The sequence below is a fragment of the Protopterus annectens genome, chromosome 1.part0, assembly GCF_019279795.1.
Source record: "Protopterus annectens isolate FY-2018-M chromosome 1.part0, PAN1.0, whole genome shotgun sequence".
Taxonomy (NCBI): domain Eukaryota; kingdom Metazoa; phylum Chordata; order Ceratodontiformes; family Protopteridae; genus Protopterus; species Protopterus annectens.
In genome coordinates this window covers 1202879895-1202903199 of record NC_056725.1, presented here as the reverse complement: position 1 = coordinate 1202903199, position 23305 = coordinate 1202879895, and the positions used below count along the sequence as shown (strand labels likewise).

The 23305-nt window shown below is 44.0% G+C and overlaps 1 protein-coding gene across 3 annotated transcripts in view; it reads left to right on the top strand.

Moving 5' to 3' along the window:
- EP400 (E1A binding protein p400) overlaps nucleotides 1–23305 on the top strand; it is a 3509270-nt gene that overhangs the window by 617688 nt on the left and 2868277 nt on the right. For all 3 annotated transcript variants that reach the window (XM_044065578.1, XM_044065569.1, XM_044065563.1), the window contains one exon: nucleotides 8742–9041. In XM_044065578.1, coding sequence (XP_043921513.1) covers nucleotides 8742–9041 — 300 coding nt within the window. The remainder of the gene's footprint in view (nucleotides 1–8741; nucleotides 9042–23305) is intronic.

The window sequence follows — 23305 nt, the reverse complement described above, 5'->3', positions numbered from 1 at the left end:
GGATAAATGAAGTGGATTAGCCTTTTATTGTGAAAAGATCCTAATGGCAGATGGCAAATATGACTGCTCTTCTTTTGTACTGCATATCCTCTCTTCTTGAAGTTAATTACCATACTGAATATGTTTGTTGATCCATTGTCAGAAACCGTAATGTTTTCCCTGCAGACGGTGAAAACTTTCTTATTCATCATCGTAAGTGGGCAGTAGTAAGATGGTGTTGTTGCAAGTTCTGCTTTATGATAATGCCATATGGCGTAATTTTGAGATCTTTTATTCTGGTGTTAGATACCCATTGAAACTGAAGATGGCATGTATATGGTATGTTTACAGCTATTCAAAGCACCTAGCAGTCTTTCGCCCACTAGTTGTGGGGAAAAACACTTGTTGCAAGCCTTATATGCTCACTAAGCGCACCTCTGTAGCTTAAACAAACAAATTGGAGATCTTGTTAAGTCATACAAATCTAATTATGAAGTAACAATAACCTCCCTGGCTAAAGGTAATCTTAAGCCATTCTTTAACTATGCCTAAAATCTAAAAGGGAATATCAGCTATGCACTGTACTGATTGTGGATGGCACCACCCATACTCAACTGGATGTAATAGCCAGCCTGCTAGCTGACAGATTTGGAGCAAACATAACCCCCTGTCTCCTTCATTCATCCCACAAAGTATACCTGCCATCAGTCCTCAGCCTAATGTCTCGAGAGAGCAGGTCAACTCGTTGCTCTCCAAGGCCAAAAACACAGCATCGGTGGGACCAGACAAACATCGCAGGTTGCCTTTTAAACAACTTAAAACATGACCTAGCAGACTCACTTGGATTTCTGTTTAATCACAGCCTGTGAACTGGCTATGATGTTATGTAGTCATATCTCGCCTACATTCTTACCCGTGGGTTCGGAGCCGAACTCGGCCTATTTTACTAGCTCGAAAGTCTCTGATTGGCTGGGCTAAGAGGGTATCCCGTGGTACACTGCTTCGCATCCCCAGATCTCGTTTGCCGCTTGTAGAGCTCGGACGTGGTCTCGCTTGGCTGTGTCTAAGTACCTCTTTTTGACTTATTTCTCTTGAGAAATTTGTTGCTTTATGCTCAAAAGCTATTTTACTAGCTATTTTTTGCTGCTGTCTTTGTGTTTATGCATTTTCTGGTGTTTTTGTGGTATCCCTAACTGTTTCCACGGGCTAGGCCTGTTTTAGTTAGAGGACCTAGTCCTCCCTTAGTTGAGTTGTTCGTGTGTTTCTTCTTGTATTGTCTTAGAACCGTTTAAATTAGAGGTTCTCTCACTGGTGTCCTTTTATGCCAGTTGTTTGTTTAGAACTTCGCTTATTCTGTGTAATACTGTTTGCTAGTGTACGTTGTGGGCTTCCCGCCCGTTTGGAAGTTTGTTAACTGCAGTGAACGCTGTGGGCTTTACCGCCCATTTTGGAAGTTTATTCACTAATTTCAAGATATGTCTAAAGATCAGAAAAAACATAAGCCTTCTGGCTTTAAAAAATGTTCAAAGTGCGGATATAAAATGTCCATCACAGATTGACACTCAGTATGTGTCTACTGTCTGGGAGCCATCCATTTACAGGAGTCGTATAGCTTTTGCCACGCCTTCAGTCCTAGGGTGCTCCAAGAGAGGAAAAACAAATTGATTTTAAAGGGACTGCTTAAACCATCTTTTGAGGAGGCTATAGATTCGGCTTCCAACTCTGTCTAAATCTAGGGCCTCCAAGTCTAAGCAAAGGTCTCCGGCTCCATCTGCATCTTTGGAGCCTTCAGAGAAGATTACTATATTGGACACTGCTTCCTCGGCTCTACTGTTATCGGGGCCGCAGGAGATGTCTGTGTTAGGTGAATCAGTGTCCGCTCCGATCATTCTCGAACCCATTCGGAGCCGGTCGCCTAGTGTGAGGCATGGTTCACCAGATAAGAGATCCCAGTCCCCATCCATCTCCTCCAGATCCTCCAGGTTTTCTGATTTGGATGTGGATAGAGTGGTGCAGAGGCTCCTGAAGTCGCCGGTGTTGGCTAAATTGTTTTCGGCTCCGACCCAGTCGGCTCTGGAGCCAATTCCTATGGCAGTTTCAATGATTCCTCCTCCGAGCACATCCTTGTTGTCGGAGCCGGCATGTTCCGCTCCGAGTGATGTTCTTGTGCCGACTCTGATACCTCCCTTGGGTTTATCGGTGCCGACCTCTGCTCCGACCATGTCGGCTCCGTCCACAGGGTTCGAGACTCTGGTCTCCTCAGTCGGGCCCGAAGGGGATACTTCGGGACATCTTTCAGTTCCGAGTCTCCCACTCGATGCATCGGCTCGGAGGACCCCGGTCCCGGTCGTGGCCTTGCAGATCGGTCGGTCCTCGGACTCGGGGGGGGGGGGGGACCGCTTTCGAGGCCATGCGGAGTGCGTTGGCCAGGTCGTCAGCTACATCACTTGGGTCGGTCATTCCATCCCCTACCACTCCGGCGAGAGCCTCTGATACTCGCCTATCCTTGGACAGTAGAGCGCCAGGCCCTAAGGACTCCCCCACGAGCGGTGCCCCACTTTCTGAAGGTCCCCCAGAACCACTGCCTGAGGAACCTCCCAGAAAGAAATTTTGCAAGAGGAAGCACATAGACTCCCAGGACGAGTCTCTCACTTCCGATACTGACCTCGTGGAATCGGAAGGATCCCCCAAGTCTTCCTCTGATGATGTTTCCTTCTTCGATATCCTGGAGATACTGAAACAAAGAGGAGGCTGGCTTTTCAAAACCTCTTCCAAGGAGGAGTCAGTATTCCTTAAGGCTTTTGGCACTCAACCTTCCGCCTCCTGGGTGTCTCCACCCTTCGATGAACTTCTTGACCTTATTTGTCGAAGGGTGTGGGAAAACCCTGATTCTGTGGAGCCCGTACCTAGGCGCCCCAACAAATTTCTCTCCGCCCCTCAGGGAAAAGAATTTCTGTCAAAGAGAGTCCCTGTAGATGCCATGGTGGTGGCGGCAGCCACCCAGAAGGAAATTGCAGATTCTTCCTCGTCGGTCCATCCTCCTAACAAGGAGTCTAGGACGATAGACCGGTACGGGAAGCGTACCTTGTCTTGAGCCACCTTCACTTTACGGTCGCTGAATTACTTATCTCATTTCACTCGGCTCCAGAGAGATCTCCTTAAGTAGTTGGGAGATACTCTTGTGGGTAACATACCTGAAGCGGTGGCTCAGACAGTTAACGCACAGGTTTCTACCCTCAACTCCATCGCAAACTCGTCCATGCGACTAATTTCGTATGTGGCCAAGGGAGTGAGTAGGGCGGCCAGGTCAGGGGTAGCCCTTAGAATGCAAGCCTGGCTGCGCCTGTGTCACTTCGCGGAGGCCTTCAAGTCTTCCTTCACTGATGCCCCTTTTGATGGTTCCTTCTTGTTTGGGACCAAAGTGAAAGACACCCTCCCCAGGTGCGAGCAAGAGGGAAAGACAGTGTCTGCCGTAGGGGTCCGTTTTTCCCTTCCGTCTTGGCCTTATCCCAAGGCCCAGCGAGGGGGAAAGATGTGGTTTAAGAAATCGCAAAGGTTTTTTCTTGCCACACAAGGTGAACCCCCCTCCCAAGGCAGGGGAGGGGGGAGTCATTCAAGAAGACGTCGCCCCAGAGGCAGAGGGGGCCCCCACAATTCCAGAGACCGTGACTCCCTTCTGTGGCTCCCCATACTCTCATTCCTGAGGGTGTGCCTGACTGTGCTTATCCGGAGCCAGTCGGGGGTCGCATTTCCTTGTATCCGGAAGCCTGGGAAAACAACACCCAGGACCGATGGGTATTAAGGATAATTTCCGGAGGTTACCTCATTCCATTCTCTTCAGTACCCCCTCCTATAAGAAAAATCCCGGACGTTCCACCCAGTCAAAGGGATCAAGCAGCCTCAGAGATATCTCAGCTGCTAGAAAAAGGAGCCATCCAACCAGTCCCCTTAGACCAAATCGGATTAGGGACTTACTCAAGATTCTTTTTGGTGCCGAAAAGGACAGGGGACCCAAGACCCATACTAGATCTCAGTCAACTCAGCAATTACGTACACAAGTCCAAATTCCGTATGGTCACTCTACAATAGATTCTCCCATTGTTGGGAGAGGAAGTATGGATGTGCTCCATCGACCTGAAGGATGCTTACTACCATATCAAAATGGACAGGGCATCCAGGTGTCACCTATGCTTCCGGCTGGGAGCCAGTCACTTCCAGTTTCGAGCCCTGCCCTTTGGTCTCACCACAGCCCCCAGGGTGTTCACCAAGTGTATGGCAGTGGTGACGGCTCACTTGAGACATCAAGGATTCCAGGTGTTTCTGTACCTGGACGACTGGCTCCTCACCACCCCCACCAGGCATCAACTAATTCAGGCTAGGGACGCTACCATCAGTATATGTCTCTAATTAGGCATCCTGATAAACTGGAAAAAATCTGCCTTATTGCCCTTACAGCATGTCACCTTTATAGGAGCAGAGTTGGACACCATTTAAATGCGAGCATTCTTACCACAAGAAAGAATTACAGGGTTGCAACAACAATTTCTCACGCTGATCCCCCTGAGACATGCGAAGGCAAGACTGATTCTTCAACTCCTAGGTACCATGGCGGCTACTATCATGTTGGTTCCTCTAGCGAGATTGCACATGAGACTTCTTCAATGGCTTCTCTTTGTCCAATGGTCTCTCCAAAGACTTCTGCTATCCCATCCAATCCTAATGACAGACAGATGCAAGCTGGACCTCCGTTGGTGGCTGTGCACCAACAACTTGAACAGAGGAAAACCCTTTGTTCCACCCGTCCTTGTTGCCGCGGTGACCACAGACGCCTCCCAGATGGGGTGGGGTGGGGGGGGCATTATCTCGGCAGGACAGTCAAAGGCATGTGGCAGGAGCACGAGATACATTTGCACATAAACGTCCTGGAGATGAGAGCAGTGCTTCTGGTGTTGCAGGCACTTCAAGAAGTTCTTCCTCTAGGGACCATTGCGATACACTCAGACAACATGTCAGTAGTGTGGTATCTCAACAAGCAAGGGGGAACCCGATCTTACCCACTATGCAGAGAGGCCATGCGCATGTGGCATTGGGCAATAGCTTCCCAACGGTTTCTGGTGGCAACGCACATTCTGGGGAAGACCAATGTAATAGCGGAAAAGCTAAGCAGGGCGATTCTTATGCCCTACGAGTGGTCCCTGAATCGCCTGGCTGCAGAGCGAATCTTCAGCAGATGAGGTCAACCTTGCTGCAACCTTTTTGCCAGCCCTCTCAATGCGAAATGCAGCAACAACTACTCGCTGATCCCCCTCACCGAGGGAAACGCCCAGGGACGCTCTAGCTCACAATTGGCCCTCCGGTCTGCTTTATGCTTTCCCTCCGTTTCCCCTTCTCTCAAGGGTGATTCAGAAAGTGCAATCCTTGGGAAGCAGAATGATTCTGATTGCCCCACACTGGCTTCATCAGGTATGGTTCCCCTTCCTTCAACCTTACATTGTGGATACCCCTTGGATTCTGGAACCCCTTCCAGATCTACTGACGCAATTGTCGGGACAGTTCCACCTCTCTCTGAGGGCACACTGGTTGACAGCCTGGCTACTCCACTTCCATTGTTAGTCAGATGTCATAATTTTTCACCGGAAGTAGTCCATATATTGTCGTCCTCTCATAAACCATCCACTAGAAAAAATCTACTCTAGCAAATGGAAAAGGTTCTCTATCTGGGCTCATTCTAGGGGCATTGATCCCTACACGGCTCCAATTGATTCCATTCTGGAATTTTTGTCTATACTTTTCTATCAAGGGTCCGCATCAGACACCATCAAAGTTCAACTGGCGGCTGTATCAAACTTCCACGTGGCCAATGAGCCTAGCCTTATGACACACAGACTGTGTAAAGCATTCCTTAAAGGTACTCTATTGCTTCGTCCCTCAGTATCCCAACCTGTCATGCCCTGGGACCTCAATTTTGTTCTTCAAGCCCTCACTCTTCCACCTTTCGAGCCTGCAGCTACCTGCGAGTTAAAATTTTTAGCATGGAAAACCACATTTTTAACAGCAATCACTTCAGCGAGGAGGGTCCCTGAAATACAAGCCCTCTCCATCAAAACCCCTTATTTGATCATCCATAAAGATAGAATTTCTCTTAGACCAAACCCATCATTCCTTCCTTCCCAAAGTGGCTTCTGTGTGTAATATAAATCAGTCTATTGAGCTGCCAGTTTTCTTCCCCAATTTTTCTAACAAGGCAGAATTCAGATTTCACCAATTGGATGTATATAGACAGTTAAACTTCTATCTTCACCGGACGAAAGATATCCGGAAATCTGACCAACTCTGTCTCCTTTTCGGAAAACCGGTCTGGTTCTCCGGTATCCAAGGTCACGCTCTCTAGATGGATAGCCAGCTGTATTTCCTTCATCTATCAGACAGCAGGTAAAAACTTGCCTTTTTCAGCTAAAGCCCACTCCACAAGAGCGGTCTCCACATCCACAGCTTATCAAGCTAGATTGTCAATGGATAATATATGTGCTGCGGCCACTTGGGCTTCTCCTCACACCTTTGTTTCTCATTACAAATTGGACGTGGTTTCCAGGGGCAGATCTTCATTTGGCTTCACAGTTCTCAGGAGTATTTTCCTATGAGCCACCCAGGATGTAGGTGCTAGGGACGCTGTCCCACCGGTAAAAATGTAGGCGAGATAGGACTACATAACATCAAGAAGTTATGTACTCACCATAACGTTCAATGTATGTAGTCCATCCCGCCTCACATTCTTACTTACCCTCCTGCCTTCCCCCTGCCTGGAAAATTTGGAAGTTAGATTGTATCCTGCAGAGTCTCTCTGAATAAATTTGCTTGTATGGATGTGTGGTATGTATGCAGTAACTAGGTTGTTAGCAGAAAACTAGATCTGGGGATGCGAAGCAGTGTACCATGGGATACCCTCTTAGCCCAGCCAATCAGAGACTTTCGAGCTAGTAAAATAGGCCGAACCCAGGGTAAGAATGTGAGGCAAGCTGGACTACATACATTGAACGTTATGGTGAGTACATAACTTCTTGTTCTGGCGGAATGGAGGACAGCAACAGTAATCCCTCTGTGCAAAGAGGGACCATCAACCGACTCTGGGAATTGTAGACCCATAAGCTTGACTAGCCTCATCTGCAAGGTCATGGAAAAAATCATTATGGACCTTTATTAATAGGGACATAGGTAATCTCCAAACTCTGAACCCAACCCAGTTTGGTTGGTTGTTAAACATGGTTGACTTCGAGAAAGTCACCAAGGCCCTGGATGAGGGAAAGACTGTGCATACTGCCTGCCTTGACCTAGCCAAGGCATTCAACACAATCCCCTACTCAGGTGTTCTAGAGAAACTCTCCCAATTGGGAATTAACCCCTACATTACCAGATGGGTAGCCAACTGGCTCACTGACTGTACACATACTGTCTAAATGGGTGACTTCACCTGTAGCGTAAGACCAGTCACCAGTGACATACCACAGGATTCTGTGTTGGGCCTCCTTACTGCTCAGAATTTTTCTCTCATAAGTCCAGGCAAACTTGGACGACCTGTGGCTGATCAAATTCGCTGATGATTGCAAATTGGGAGAAATCATTGGGTCCTCCCAACAATGTTAATATACTGCAGGTAAGGTTAATGCAGACAAATGATTGTTGCCAAAGCCACAAATTAAAGCTAAATGCAAAAAAAAAATGCATTATTATTCCTATTGGGAAAGCTGACATACCTGCTAATTACATTACAGACAGCACCCCCTAAAGAGTAGACCCAGTGGTACATGGTCTGGGTACTCTGGTTGATAGCAGTCTGAACTTTGACCATCATGTGCCTACAATAGTAAGGAAATACTTCTATGTGGCACACCTTGTAAGTAAAGGCATGACATGTAGATGTAAGGATGTTGTAATTCTCTTATACTCTGCCCTCATCAGAAGTATAATTAAGTGCAATGCTCCCTTTTGCATATTCCTCACCAGACACCTGTAACAATTGGAGGGACCACGGAGGTTTCTCACCAAGAAGTTAGTTACAGGGTACACAAAACAAGTCTTACACGAAAAGACTGAAAGCCCTGTCACAGCTGTCTTCAAAACGTTGCTAAGGGGTGACCTGTGCGTGGCTTGCAGGGTAGTCTGTGACCCGGCCCTGATGGAAATGATACACATTCTTAAACTGCAGGAGGGTCACTCACTCCAGGGATCTTAAGCTAGCCTCTGACATGGACAGGTCATGCTGGAGAGATAGATACATCTCCCGGAATTTGCCACTTCTCTTGAACAAGCTTCCAATTCACATGAAATAGAGCCACTCCCTGACCCTCCTCAAGTACAACCAAGTTCAATGGATGGGTGACTGCAAATTCACACCTGAGGTAGTGCCCATGTCCCTCCTACACAGAGGAAGTCAGTATTAACCACCATAGACCCTTTCCTGTGCTAACTTCATTCACCTAACCACTGACAATTAGGGCAACTCTGAATAAATATGGCCATGGTTGTAAAGGCTCTAGGGCCGTTAGCCTAGTAACCTTCTATGAATCTATAATGGGTCCAGCCTGTGAAGACTAGAATATTTAATTATGTAATCACAGTGACTAATTCCCACCACTTTAATTGCACTGAAAAGATTTGTAAGTACTCTTCAGTATTACATTTAGATTGAAAGTATGTTAATCAGTGTAAAAAGATGTGATTCAGGTTCAGTTTGCTTAGACTGTTGGATTTTGTCTCCATTTTAGACTGTGCAGCTCGTGAGGCCAGCAGCAGAATCTGTCCAAGTATGCCAGAGACTTGTAGCAAATCCCATTCCTCCTCCTCCTTTACCATCAACAGGTGTGTCAGTGACGGTCTCTCCTGCAGTGTACACATCAGTACCCACCAGAACATCTCCAGCTTCTATTAAGAATCATTCTCCAGGCTCATCCAAACCTCCTCAACTAGCAGTTACTGCAGCTCCTAAAGCGTCCATCCCAGCTCAGAACTCAGCACCACAACAGCAGGACAGCACCCAAGACAAACTTGCTGAGCAAGTGAAACTGGTAAGGACTGTGAATATATTGGATGAGTGGCACTGATTATCCACAGGTGTGGTACTAACATGTCAGAGATTGAAGAGTCGGCCTTGTAAGTTCTAAAGTGACAAACACACTGGTGAGTGCTTCTAGAACTGGTGGTCACTGCAGTTTGAGTAGCTAAAATGTTGCAGTTGCGTTCGAGAGTTGTGTTACAGTATTCTGCACCTCCTGTGGTTGATGAAATGTGTGCAGCTAGTTTTGAGAGAGTGTCATTTCCTCATTCTAGTTTTAATATTAAGGATGCATGAGGCTGTGCAGACCACTCTTTAATGGTCCGTATGCAGGAAGTATTCTTCAAGCAGAAAAATAATTTTTACATCTTTGCATGAAATTTTTTGCAGCTCTTCTATGTTTTTAGCCCTAATGTTTTAGCACTTATGTGATGTCACCCACCAGTTTTCATACTGACAAAAAGCCTCTTACCCAGCATGGTGTTTGTCAAGTTAAAGCAAAAATAAATTCCACTGCTGGAGAGAGGCATTGTATCCCTTTTTAATGGGAGGGTGATAAGTTAAAGGTTTGCTCCAGAGTAGAGGTTACTACATTATTACTGCTTGGTGATGTACAGGCATATGGTGGAAGGAGTGTCTTTGGTCCTTTGAGATTGTCAATGTTGCAGCTAGATATGTTCAGGTACCACTGTCTGTTCCTTAGTGTCTTACAGCTACCCCATATGAGCTGTACAGCAGTCCAGATTTGCACCATCATTTGAAGTAGTATTTCCAGATATTTGTTTTAAATCCCCTACTGAGCTTGCTGCCCTACCTTTCTTTCAGTAATTTTATTTCTCTTTCTGTGCTATTGCTGTATTGCATGATTTATAACCTCATTTTCCCCCTTCTCTTCTGTGCTATTTACATTGGCTCTAATTTCAGCCTTCCTGCATACTCCTATTTGTGTTTTCACCTTGTAATCTGTCATTGCACATTTTTCCAAATTTATGCCCTCCTAGTATGAACTCTTCTTCAACAAGAGGCCTTTCCGGTGCCCTGTACAATGAAAGCTTAGTCTGCATTTTTTCATGTCTGCACTTGCAGCATCATTTTTCAGATGTCTTTTTAGCTTTTACCACAGCCCTCTCATACTTTGTAGCATTTTTAGCTTGTCTGTTGTGCTTGGAATAACACACTTCCTGTTTTATATCAGGTACCGAAAAATTGCATTTCATTGTTTGTAATGGCAGCCACATTGTCCACATTCTCTAAAGGATATTTTTAACTTGATCCATCTGCTGATGTTTTGTGGATCAGTGCACATTGTAACTTTTACTTGTTTAGTCAGCATACTATTTACCCATTCTGTAGTACAACTGTTGATTTACGCTTGTCCTGTACAGTCACTTGAGCTGGTGCACTGTCACCTTGTTGCCTTTTCTCATGGCAACAAAGCTGTTAGTAAGATCAAGGTTTTCACATCCTGTAAGCCTTTACTCCCCTGTGAAACACCAGATCTCATTGCCAGCATTGTGAACTTCAACATCTCTGCACTTTGCTTGAACTTTTAAAGGGTTTTCTACGATTATTACAAAGATAAGTTCCTCCTTTTTAATGTTTTTGCAATTTTAAAATAAGTTAATTGGTTAGGACTAGGATCAGCTCTTGTTTATTTTTTCCACCCTGTCTTTTCCACTCTCGTACCTTCTCCATTCCATGTCTTAAAAAATTGCATATTCATACACCTTACGTACTTGCTATTTAGAAGATTGCATTTGGATTGTTTTTTTTTTTGTGTGTCTGTGTGTGTAAATGCAGTGTTTATAACTTGTGATGGCTAGTAGAGTTTGGTATGGATACAGATGCCATACACCCAAAATTCAAGAAATGCAGCTGGTGTGAGCATAACAGTTTGTCATGGATCCACGTGACAGTTGTGTTCTTTGTTTTGGGATAGTGCATTTGGAGACTGACTGCTCCCATATCTTGCTGAGCAAGTGAAATAAATTGGTCCTTAAAGGACTGGTTAATTGTATAATCCAAGAGAAAAAAAGGACAAATACCTGGACCAGGGCAAGCCAGATTGTTTAGAAACAAATGCAGAGGAGGAGGATGGACAACTCTGATGCATCTATTCTAGAGAAACTGTACATCGAAGATACCTGAGCTGTCTATTTTTTTCTTCACCTTGTACAGGACCTTCCTGGTCACCCATTCCATCCAAGTCATCATTTCCCCTAAGCACAAGTTCTCTGGTACCTCCGACTCTGCTGCAAAGAGGAGAAGCCAGGAGGTTCTCCTCTAAGCAGGAGCTTTCCAGATTTTTGTTGTATCATCCAGCATTAGCTGCATCATTTTGATCTTCCAGGTCCCCTCTGGAGCCCCACACGACTGAATTGGGGATGATGATGTCTGCATTTGTGAAGGCTCATCTTCAGTATGGTATCATCTTAGGCCTTTCTGTCCTAGAGGCACAAGAACCCCACACCACCTTCAATACCATTCCTCCCTTACGCCATTTTGGCCTTGAGAGTCCTGGTACCAGTGAGAGAGCCCATGCTGACATTCTCCACATCAGAGGAAATTTTTCTTTGTTGATGCCCTCAGCATCGGTTGGAGGTGTGATATCTAACCTTGTGACCAATGGCCACCACTAGGCTTGAGGGGTTCATCATATAGTGTTTTTTGGTCACTGCAGTCACTGCACTTTTTTGGCCGTTGTCAACAATGAAGCTGTTTGAGTTTGACTCCATGCTGCCGAAGTCTTCCTGGGTGACTTCAACTCCAGAAATATTTATACCAGCGCCATGTCTCGTATCCAAGGCTACTCCATACTATTAACATTGCCGAAGCATCTACTTTCTCATCTTCAGCTAATACCATCCTGTCAGAGGAGAGTGGCGCAACAGGAGGTACACAGCTTCATAATAAAAAAAGCTATTTAATTGGAAAAACCCATCCAAAAGTTCCCACCATACCAAATAGGGTCTGTTTTTTTACTCTTGCTGCTGCTTGGTGCTCAGAAAGACACAGGACCTCTGATTGATTCTCAACTTTAGTTGTCTGAGTCATTATGTGAAGAGTCATTCTAAATAGTCACTGTGCAATCTGTTTATCTTGCTTACAAGATGGAGGCTAGATATGCTTTTTGCGTCTCTGGGATGCGCACCTGCATGTCAAAATAATGAAACTATTCACTAGATTCCTGTGTTTTCAGGTGACATTTGGCTTCACTGCAGCTCCTGGGGGCTTCAGCATTTGCATGGCCTCAGTTGCAGCTTGCCTGAATATGTTTAGAGTAATAATCTTTCCCTTCTTAAAGGACTGCCCCATCACTGCACTTTCTATGGAAAGAATTACTACAGTAAGGCAATGTTTGCTGTATTTGTGCCTATCGTTGGGGTTCAAGGTCAGCCTAGCGGAGTCACAGTCCCTAATCTTTATCGGCCGCCAGTTGGATATAGTAAACCAGGAGCCCAGGCTTTTGCTGAATAAGATACTCACCATTGTTCAAGCAATTTTAGTACAAGCAGACAAGCACTAAAGGTGTTGGGTCTTATGGCAGCTTCAGTTCAGATAGTACCATACGCCAAACTCAACATGGTGGGGGTCCTTCTGTATATTCTCAGGACACAGTGGAATTGGGCAACACAGCCCATGATGCATAAAGTTAGGCCTTCAAAAGTTTGTATCAGACACCTTTTTTGGTGGGCAAATCCATATAGGTACCCCATTTGTCCAACCTATTTCTACTGTTGCAATAACTACTGATGTCTCTACTTGGGTAGAGTGGCAGGGGATGGGGGTGGGGGGGCTTTCTCCAGACAGGATCATCCAAGAGATAGGAGGCCAAATTGTGCATCATTCCCTTGAAAGTGAGAGCAGTTCTCCTTGCATTGCGGGTATTTCAGGACTTGTTCCTAGAAAGTCCAGAATCCATTCGCTCAGGCAACCATGGCAGTGATGTAATGTATTTAAATAAGCAAGGAGGAACCTGCAGTTATTTCCTATGTAGAGAGCCAGTGAGGATTTTGGAATGGTCCATACCATCATATGGCTTCTCACTGCAGCAGATATACCAAGGACTTTTATCGTGATCGCAGATAGGTTGAGCAGAAAGTCTTGTTCCCATGTGAATAGTCTGTCAACAGTCCTGTAGCACTAAGAATTTTCCAAAACTGGGTGATAACCTGTTGCATTCACTTTGCTTCAACATCAGACACCAAACAACAATGCAGCAGTTTTTTCTCTGTTGTCTCCCAGGAGAGACTTCTCCCAAGAGAAACATTCTCTCACATTTGCGCGCGCGCACACACACACACACACACACACACACACACACACACACACACACACACACACACACACACACACACACACACACACACACACACACGCACACGCACACGCACACGCACACGCACACACACACACACACACACACAACCAGTCACTTATGAAACACTCGACAGCAAAGACTTATAAGTGCCAGATTTTAAAATGAGCAGACTGATACTGTTCTTACATAGAAATTTGCTAGAATAGTATGTTGCATTAGCATGCATATTAGGAAGGACATGAAGTGTCAAACTCAAAGGTCTGTCATTTTTCAGTAGCTGTAATTCTCATTAGTATGACAGAAAACAACCAACTTTGTAATGAGCAAGCCAGTAATGTTCTTAAACTTGGAAAGTTGATAAAACAGCAGGTTTTGCATTATTGTGCATTTTCAGAAGACTGAAGTCTGAAACTCAGATTCCTGTTATTGTTTAGGCTCTCTCTATCCCACATACGCAGTAGACCAGCATACACTATGAAAATGCAAAGAATAAATATGTGTAAGGCACTCAAACGAAACCCAAAACTAGTAAAAATAGTGCCTTCAGCCAGAAACAACTCCTCAAGTTGTTAAACTTTTTATTCACACGAAAAAAAACGCCATAAACGCTACTTCTCCTATTACGTTTTCGTCCTGTCAGGACTTCATCAGACAATATTCTGTTACAAACAGCTCTGTTTAAATACTTTCACATACCAAATTAATTAAATTAAACCAATAAAACCACTTCCTACAATTTTAAAATCATCAAATCATATTGAATGTATTCATTCATGAATATTAATTAGTTCAAAGTTGTAAAAAGTGATTTAGTGCTTGTGAAATACATTGCCTACCTAAAAACTCATTTTAAAAACATCTTTAATACATTATATGTTCATAATTATTTAAAAACATGTGATCTATGTTTAATAATTTTTTAAAAAAATGTTCCATTTAAATCTATTGCAAAGAATCCATCCTTTCTCACATCATTAATGTTTGTTTGTGTATGTTTTGATGTTCTACCCCCTCTAGTGGCCTTTTGTTATTACTACAATCAAATTTTATTTGCCTTTAACTTCAATAGAGACACTATGGATAAGTAGTCATTCAAGTCTTTGCAATAGATTTAAATGGAACATTTTTTTTAAAAAATATTAAACATAGATCACATGTTTTTAAATAATTATGAACATATAATGTATTAAAGATGTTTTTAAAATGAGTTTTTAGGTAGGCAATGTATTTCACAAGCACTAAAGCACTTTTTATAACTTTGAACTAATTAATATTCATGAATGAATACATTCAATATGATTTGATGATTTTAAAATTGTAGGAAGTGGTTTTATTGGTTTAATTTAATTAATTTGGTATGTGAAAGTATTTAAACAGAGCTGTTTGTAACAGAATATTGTCTGATGAAGTCCTGACAGGACGAAAACGTAATAGAAGTAGCGTTTATGGCGTTTTTTTTCGTGTGAATAAAAAGTTTTTTAACAACTTGAGGAGTTGTTTCTGGCTGAAGGCACTATGAAAATGCACTGAAGCAGACATCTGAATTAATGACAAACTGTGCCATTTGAAAAATTTGTTTCAGTTGTGATCTGAACAAACAACAAAAAGTTGAGCTATGCATTGAAATAAGTAATGGAACATTTTTCGAATCCAGGACATTTGAGGGTATAAGTGTATGTGGTTTCATTTACAGGCTGCCCCATAATACAGCTTCTTTGTGATCACCTCCGCAGTTCTGAAGAAAGTGAAGGAAATAATGTCCACATTAATGTGTTTGTTTCCTTCTGTCATTCACAGCACATAAATCTACGTTGATAATTGCATGTAAAAAAGTAAGTACAGTAGACTCCCTCTTATCCGGCCTGTCTTTAACCAGCCTCTCTAACTGGCCATCAAATTTCTACTGCAGCCCTCGCAAAAGACAACAAGGAAGAACAGCAGTTCCACCTCCTCTGGGCTAAATAATGACAGACATTTGAGTTTTAGACTTCATATTCATTAGGAAAATGTATACTGACACAAATCATGTTATTCTAGCTGATTTATAACCTGTAAATGCTATTCTGTATGCTTTTTCTGATTAACCAGACATTAATTTATCTAGCCTAAGATGCGGTCTCAGTGAGACCAGACAAGAGGGAGCCTACTGTAATATAAAACTGAGCAAATTGCTGTGGTCCATATGAACTTTTAGAATGGTCCATAGATGTATATATTGTCCCACCAGAAAAATGCATGTAAGAGGTGATATGGCTAATGTTTATTGTAAGGTTCCCTGTTACACTAGTTTTCACATTTGGGATTTCTGCTACAGAAGTCCCAATGTTTGGCCTGACTTCTAGGGCATAGTACCCCCCCCCCTCCCTTTCCAGGCAATGCTGGCATCCTTCCCTCAGGGCATCAGCTTGCCTGAAGTATAAGAAGGATACTTGTATGTATCATGTTTAATTCTTTCTTGCCACAGGCCTAAAGATGATTGATGGATGTAGGCAAATGTCGTCATTCTGTTTCAACCTGGTAACTGGTAAGAGGCAGAAAAGTATTATGTTGGGGAAAGTCATACTCTTCTTTTAGTGCATACTTTTCATGCAGGATTTTCTTTGATCACCAGGTGCACTAGACATCACTGAATATTTAACAATATAATTGCCTCACCTTTGGAAAGCAGGTTTCACACAAAGGCTTTTACAGCCACTGTTTTTCTTTCTGGAGATGGGAAGCAGCGTCATCTCTTGTCCTTGATTTATCATTTTTACTAAGAAGATGACAAAGCAGTGAGCAAGATCTGTTCACTGTTATTTTAACGGCAAAAGCTGTCCAGGACCATTTTGGCATTGGCCAGGTCTTTTAGTGAAGTTAACTGAGAAGTACCTTCAAGAGAAGGGATGTTAGATGGCTGACAGCATTTATTCAGAATCAGAAGACCACATTATGCTCAAGGTTATTGGGCTGGGTGAACTGTTTTGACTACAAACACCTGTTTTTACAGTGATCTCTGTCATTTCCTCTCAAGATGTTTTCATAGAGTTCGATGTCTCTGCTTCATTCCATGCCAAATCCATTCCTTAGTTGGCTGATCCAGTAATTTCAATGCTGCTTTTGGTTCTATTTCTAATTTTGTGATCACCAAGGCTGTGGATGGTAGCCCCCTCATCTTGAGTATTGTGGATGTCTGTGGAACCATCCTAGAGGTCCAGTCCAGTTGCTCATTTGCTAATGCCTCTAAGTTGATTAGCCTTTATAGAAGTAGGGTAGTGTCATCCAAATTTCAGACCTCCCCCATCTTACCACAGAGTGAGCTGGGCAGGTCGGGATGAAGGATCACTTTAAATGGGAGTCTTAAGTTCTTACAGGCCTAGAAGAGATGGACAGAGCTTCAGGGTATACCAGATCTAAGACTTCAAACCATGTCTGCAATTATCAGGGGCCACAGAGGAGGCCTTTAAATGAATCCGTGGAACCTAACTCAGCTCCATGTTCACAGTGAGCCTGAGATTTTGAAGGTTTGTGGATTCCTGTAAACACTTGTGTAAAAATTCAGTTGCTAATCCAGCTTATTTTGTGCCCTTGGGTGCCATAAAGGGGTTCACTGTGGATCAGGCTAAAAACTCACTGTTTAATGACAGGAAAACTAAGATGCTGTACCATGTTTGGTAAGAAGTCTTTTTTTCTGCTACCTTAGCCATCAGGGACTTAAGCTGCTTAACACACACATTTATGTACCAAAAGACTAAGGACAAGATGCTGCTTCGCTGGAGTAGAAGGATAAAGCCCTGACTTCAGCCCAGTTGCCTGGGTGAAATTAGCAGTTCAGGTGACTTACAGAGCAGCATGGAGAGTGGGCATGCCCATCCCAGCGAAGGACGATATGTGGGTTGGACACTTTGAGCAAACAAATGTTCCCTGACAGAGGTCTGGAAGCCAATTTTAATGTTCTTAGCTGAAGGGGTGGGGCAGCTTGCCAACATTAGCCCCATTTGGAGGTTGGGCAATTTACCCATTGTACATTTACTGAAACCAGTCAAGCATGCATGTCAGGGAGGAATGGAGTAGGCTTTAAAGTAGACCCCCCCCTCCACTAGCTGATGGCTAGATAGCATGATTTCCCAGGCTGTCTGTACATTCCACCAGCTTAAATTTTGTAATAGTCTGGGGGGGGCGGGGTAATTGGGAATGTCTGGTAGTCCCAGTGTGGATATGGGGCTCTGGGACATCTGTCAGGATGATACCAGGAAATAAAGGAGGAGGAACAAAGGATAAGGCAAAGGCAATTGAAGGTAAGGCCCCAAGCGATAAGGTGCTGAAGCAATGTTACCTGACTTTAATATTGGCAAGTGTCTTTGATGCAGAGGATGCAACGTAGGTCAGCAGCCATGGGGGTCTCTTACTAGTAGCATACCTGGCTGAAAATCTAGCTCTGTTTTCGGGGGGTATCTTTTTAAAGCACCATTGGAATTTGGCTTGCTCCTCCTTCAGCCTTTAGCAGAACAAGTGCTAAAGAGACTGAGGCCACAGTCTTTGAAACCGTTGATTCGCACACACATTCTTTTCCTAGATACAGCTGTAACTACCCTACCAAGAGCTTGGTTTACTACCACAGGCAGGATAAAGGAAAGTAGTCAAAAGTTAAGAAAGCATTATATGAAAAAATGGCAGTTAGACCAGATAGTGACGTTTGGTGTTCCTTGTGGTCAAGACCCCAAGAGGGAGCAGGTGTGACTCACTCTTACTCCTCCATCTGTCATCCATTTTTTTCTGTATCTATAATCCTTTTATGAGCCCCTCTCCTCCTTCCACAAACACTCTTTTAAGAGTAAGGAGCCTTCCAAGCTTCTTTGTAAAAGTTTGGAAACAATTACCCAAGACAAATGGGACTTTTAAGACCTTATTTTGAGGATACAAGCTGTAGGTCTTAAAGCTGTAGCGCTCAGGTATCCCACCAGTCTTCAGGCAATTAAGACAAGTACATTCAACCCCTTCTATAAGATCTTTAGTTAAAGGGTGCCTAGTGTGCAACAACAAAGCATTAAGACACAGGCTTCTATTGAAGATTTCTTCTAGTTAAGCATCCAAGGTCCCTTTTTCCTACTATCTTGGACTTACTCAAGTTAAACAAGCTTCTAAAAGTGCCAGAGTTCAGGTTGCTCCCTTTGCAAGCTTTTTGATGATCTTTGTGTTTCACTGTTGCACTCATTACATTTGGGTAATCTGCTTGCAAGTTGCCCTCAGTCGGCCTGATTAACAGTCTTTGGTCCTGCGTCGGTTGATGTCCCTTCTTCCATGACATCAGGTCATCAATGGTATAAAACATGCAGCCGACACCATTACATCAGTCTTTCTTGCCGTGCGGTGCCTGAAGCAGAAGCAGTTCGCAAGTGCCGGTCAGCCGACTCCTGAAATTTTCGTTTTTGAGTTTCAGAACCGAAGTCTTCAACAAAAAGCTAAGTACCCTGTGGGGAAACTTTTTCTTGCTCCTTCCCTGATGTCAGTAAACGTTAATAATTGCATTACCTGTGAAAAGCAAATACCTCATAAAGATTTTCATTCGTACTGTATTCCTTGCCTAGGCCCTGACCACGACGTACCTTGCTGTCGGTTTTGTGCTTTATTTAATCAGCGCACTACACGTCGTCTGTATGTTTTTGCCTCTAAATATTTCAGTTCTCGGTTTAATTATCCAGAAATGTCGTTGGTTAACCATCCGACTACTGGGATTCCGAAAAAACGCAAAGATAAAGACAGAGACAGGCCGCTGAGGTCCAAAACTGCTGACAACGCTTCTCCTAAGCCAGTCGCCAGTTCACAGGTACTCAGTGAGGCTCTTTCGCAGCCCCTGATAACCCGCTACTTCTGTTTCCCAGGCCTCTACTGAGACCCATTCGGAGTCCGGTATGCCACGAGATACTTCAGCTATGGAACCTGCAGATGTCTACCTTGGATGGGTCCAGAGCCGCTGTGCAGGCACCGGCTTCTGAGGGTGTATTTAGGCCTACAGACTTGCATATTAAATCGACGCCTCCTTCATTACTAAGGCCTAAATCTCAATCCATGTCTAAAAAACCGACGTCCAGGCCACATGCTCAGGCCTCTATGCCTAAAAAACAAATGATAAAAATGGCTGAAGATCTAATAACTCTAATCAGGGGTAGCCACCCCCCCCAAGAGGCCTAGGGCTGAGCTTGATTATGAATCTTCTGATCAGGATTCTGCTTTTTCTGACTCTTCTGATGACCTGGATTTGTCTTTACCTACTTATGAGGATTCTGATGCAGAGGACTGTGTTCCTTCTGCTTCCCCTCCTGAGGATTTTTCTTTTAGGGAAACCTTACATACTCTATGGGAGCATTTTCACTGAGAAAGCCAGGAATTTTCTGATTCAAAAAAGAGGCTTAAGGATTTTCTTCTCCTACCTCAGCATAGGTCTTTGGCTATTCCTCCAGTACTAGACATTGTTGATGATGATTTCTCAGAATCCAGTTTGGCCCCTGATTCCCTGCCATCTGCTCCCAGTAAACCTGACAGATACTACAGGGTCCCAGAATCCCACAAGTTCCTTTTCAAACATCCTATTGCAGATCTAGAGACTATTTCTCTGGGGCACAAAGGCATTAAGGCTTCTACTGCTAAAAATCATATCCCTTCTGATAGAGACTCCAGGGTGCTGGATAGATGGGGAAAATGTTTATACTTCAGCAACATTGGCAATTACAGCTTTAAACTGCCAATTTCATATGTTAAAATATCAGCAACATGTTATTGGACTGCTTTAACAGAAAATTATGTTGATTCCTGACTGTGTGGAAAATAAAGACTTACAGGATTTAATGCATTCTGCTGAACAAGTTGGAAAACACACTTTGCGTTGTTGTTTTGATTCTTTAGAGGCCTCTTGCACGGCTGCTGTTACTGGGTCTGTGCTTAGAAGGCATGCTTGGCTTAAGGAGCAGTCTTTGCCTGATCATGTTAAAGCTAAATTGTTGGATGCTCCTTTAAATCAGGACCGCCTGTTTGGCAACAAGGCTGAAGAAGTTCTTAAAAAGATGGAAGATGAAGCTAAATCTATGCAAAACTGTTAAATATTTTTTACAAGTTCAGCCTCCTAGATTTAGTAGGCACTGGCCTTCTAAGAATTGGTCCTTTCCAGCCCCTTCCAGGTCTTCTCAAGCCAAACCCAGACACAGCAAAAAAAAAAAAAAACAGGTTTCAGTCCCAGGGGACTCGCAGAACTAAGCAGTGGGGGGCCTCCACTTCCAAGTCTAGGAATAACAAGACAACCCCCCCTATGGTAAACTGACTCAGTGACTTCCTTTTAAAATTTCCAAGCACTTATCTTCTGACTGCCCCTTTGGGGGGAAAGATTGCTCTTCGTGCAAAGAACTGGAAACTCATTACCCAGGACAAATGGGTTTTAAATATGGTGTCCCAGGGATACAGATTTCACTTCCACACATTGCAAACACCAAGTGGATGGCCGGACCTACCCCCAAATCAGTGGGTAGAGGCTCAAAAACAAGTACTTTCCCTCTTAAGCATGAGGGCTAATGAACTGGTACTAGAAGAGGAGAAGGGACAAGGTTTCTATTCCAGACTTTTTCTGGTACCCAGAAAAGACAAATCATGGCGTCCAATCCTGGACCTGTCTACTCTAAACACCTTCCTGGAGATTCCAAAATTCAAGATGCTGACTTTTCACCAATTACTTACTATGCTATGCAAAGACGCCTGGTTGGCAACACTAGATTTAAAAGAAGCATACCTGCACATCCCAATCAGGGAATCTTGCAGAAGATACCTACCTTTCAAAACAGGCTACATGCACTATCCGTTCTCTGCACAGCCCTTTGGCTTATCTACTGCGCCCAGGGTATTCACAAAGTGCCTAGCTCCAGTTATTACATTTTGCAGACAAAAAAGTATTCAAATATACCCATACCTGGACGATTGTCTAATTCAGGCAGAAAGCCAGGATATACTTTTAAATCATCTGGCGTTTGCAAAAAGGGTTCTAACTTGTCTGGGGTACACCATAAACAAAAAGAAATCACAACTGGCACGCTGTCAACAAATTACATTCCTGGGAGCAAGCTTGAATACAACTTCCCAGATGGCTTACCTCATGCCAGAAAAGCAAATTCATTTGACAACTTACTTCAAACAAGTGGCCACAAAAACCCTGCTATCTGCAAGACAAATACTGCAAGCCTTTGGGTTCATGGCCTCCTGCATTCGTCTAATTCCATATGCAATACTGCATATGAGGAAACTACAGTGGTATTTAAAAAGTCTATGGAGTCAACATTCTCACAGCCTAGAAACGATGATTCCTATCATACCTTGCCTAGAGTTCCTTTGGAGGGCAGATGCCTGTCACCAAAACAAGGGACTACCTTTCACACCACCCCCTGCCGCCCAAACCCTAACAACAGATGCGTCAAACTATGCATGGGGGGGGGGGGCTCACCTGGCAGGGAAGTGCATTTGGGGCAAATGGAACCCAAGTCAAATGCACCTGCATATCAATTAAAAAGAAATGTTAGCTGTACCGAATGCTCTGACAGCCTTCAAGGACTACATTCTTCCAGGACAACTATTGATAAAGACAGACAACACTACGGTTATGTGGTACATAAACAAGCAGGGGGGTACACATTCCTACCCTCTGTACAGACTAACCATTGCATTGTGGAACATAGCCTTGAGCTACCAAGTGCACCTACAAACTCAATTCCTGCCAGGAAAATTAAATACGCTGGCAGATGGACTAAGCAGAAACCTCATGGACTCAGACAAGTGGAAACTGGAACCAAGGATTTTCAACATGTTGACAAGCGAATGGGGGAGCCCATATATAGACTTATTTGCCTCACCCCAGAAGTACTAGTTGGACATATTTTGCACAAGGACTCCCCACAAACAAGCCTGGAAGGTGGATGCTCTGTCCTTCAGCTGGAAAAAACTATTAGTCTATGCCTTCCCCCCCACTGCCTCTGCTCTCCAACGTACTACTTAAAGTCAAACAGGACAAACCAAGGATGATTTTGATTGCTCCAGACTGGCCGGACCAACAGTGGTACCCCTCCTGCGCAGTGTGTCACAGTTTCCTCCATGGCACCTGCCTCAGACTCCTTCCCTGCTTTCTCAGCAGGAAAACCAGATTTTGCACCCTCAGCTTCCAACACTGAACCTTGCAGCTTGGCTAATTACTAAAACTCTCCCTGACCATCCCTCAGCAAACCTGTGATGGATGTCATCTTAGAGGCAAGGAGGCCTAGTACTAGAAAATCTTATGCTGAAAAATGGAAAAGATTATGTGCCTGGAACCAATCTCAAGGGATGAGCACAGCAGCGCCCAATTTACCTCAGATTTTACAATACTTAACTGAGATGCTTCACAGGGGCCTGTCTTTTTCCTCCATTAAAATCCACACCTCAGCCATTTCAGCTCATTATAACACAGAACCTCCCCTCTTCTCTCATCCACTGCTCAAGCAGTACCTCAGAGGGGCCAAAATTTTGAGACCACCCAGGAGAGCTCCAACCCCAGCCTGGGACCTTAAGTTTGTATTAGAGAAACTCACTCTACCTCCTTTTTGAGCCAGCTGCTACTGCAGATTAAAATTTCTTTCTTGGAGAACAGCTTTCCTTTTAGCAATCACTTCAGCTTGAAGGGTATCTGAATTACAGGCCCTTATGGCAATGGAGCCTTTCATCATATTTCATGCGGACAGGGTGTCACTCAGAACCAATCCATCCTTCATGCCCAAGGTGGTATCCAGTGTGGCTCTTAATCAATCCATTCATTTGCCAATCTTCTTTCCCAAACCACAGAACAAAGGGGAACGGATTCTGCATTATTTGGATGTGCACAGACAACTTAGATTCTGCTTGGACAGGACTAAACCTCAAAAGAAAACCTGAACAACTTGCTGGTAGCATTTGCTGCAGGAGCGAAAGGG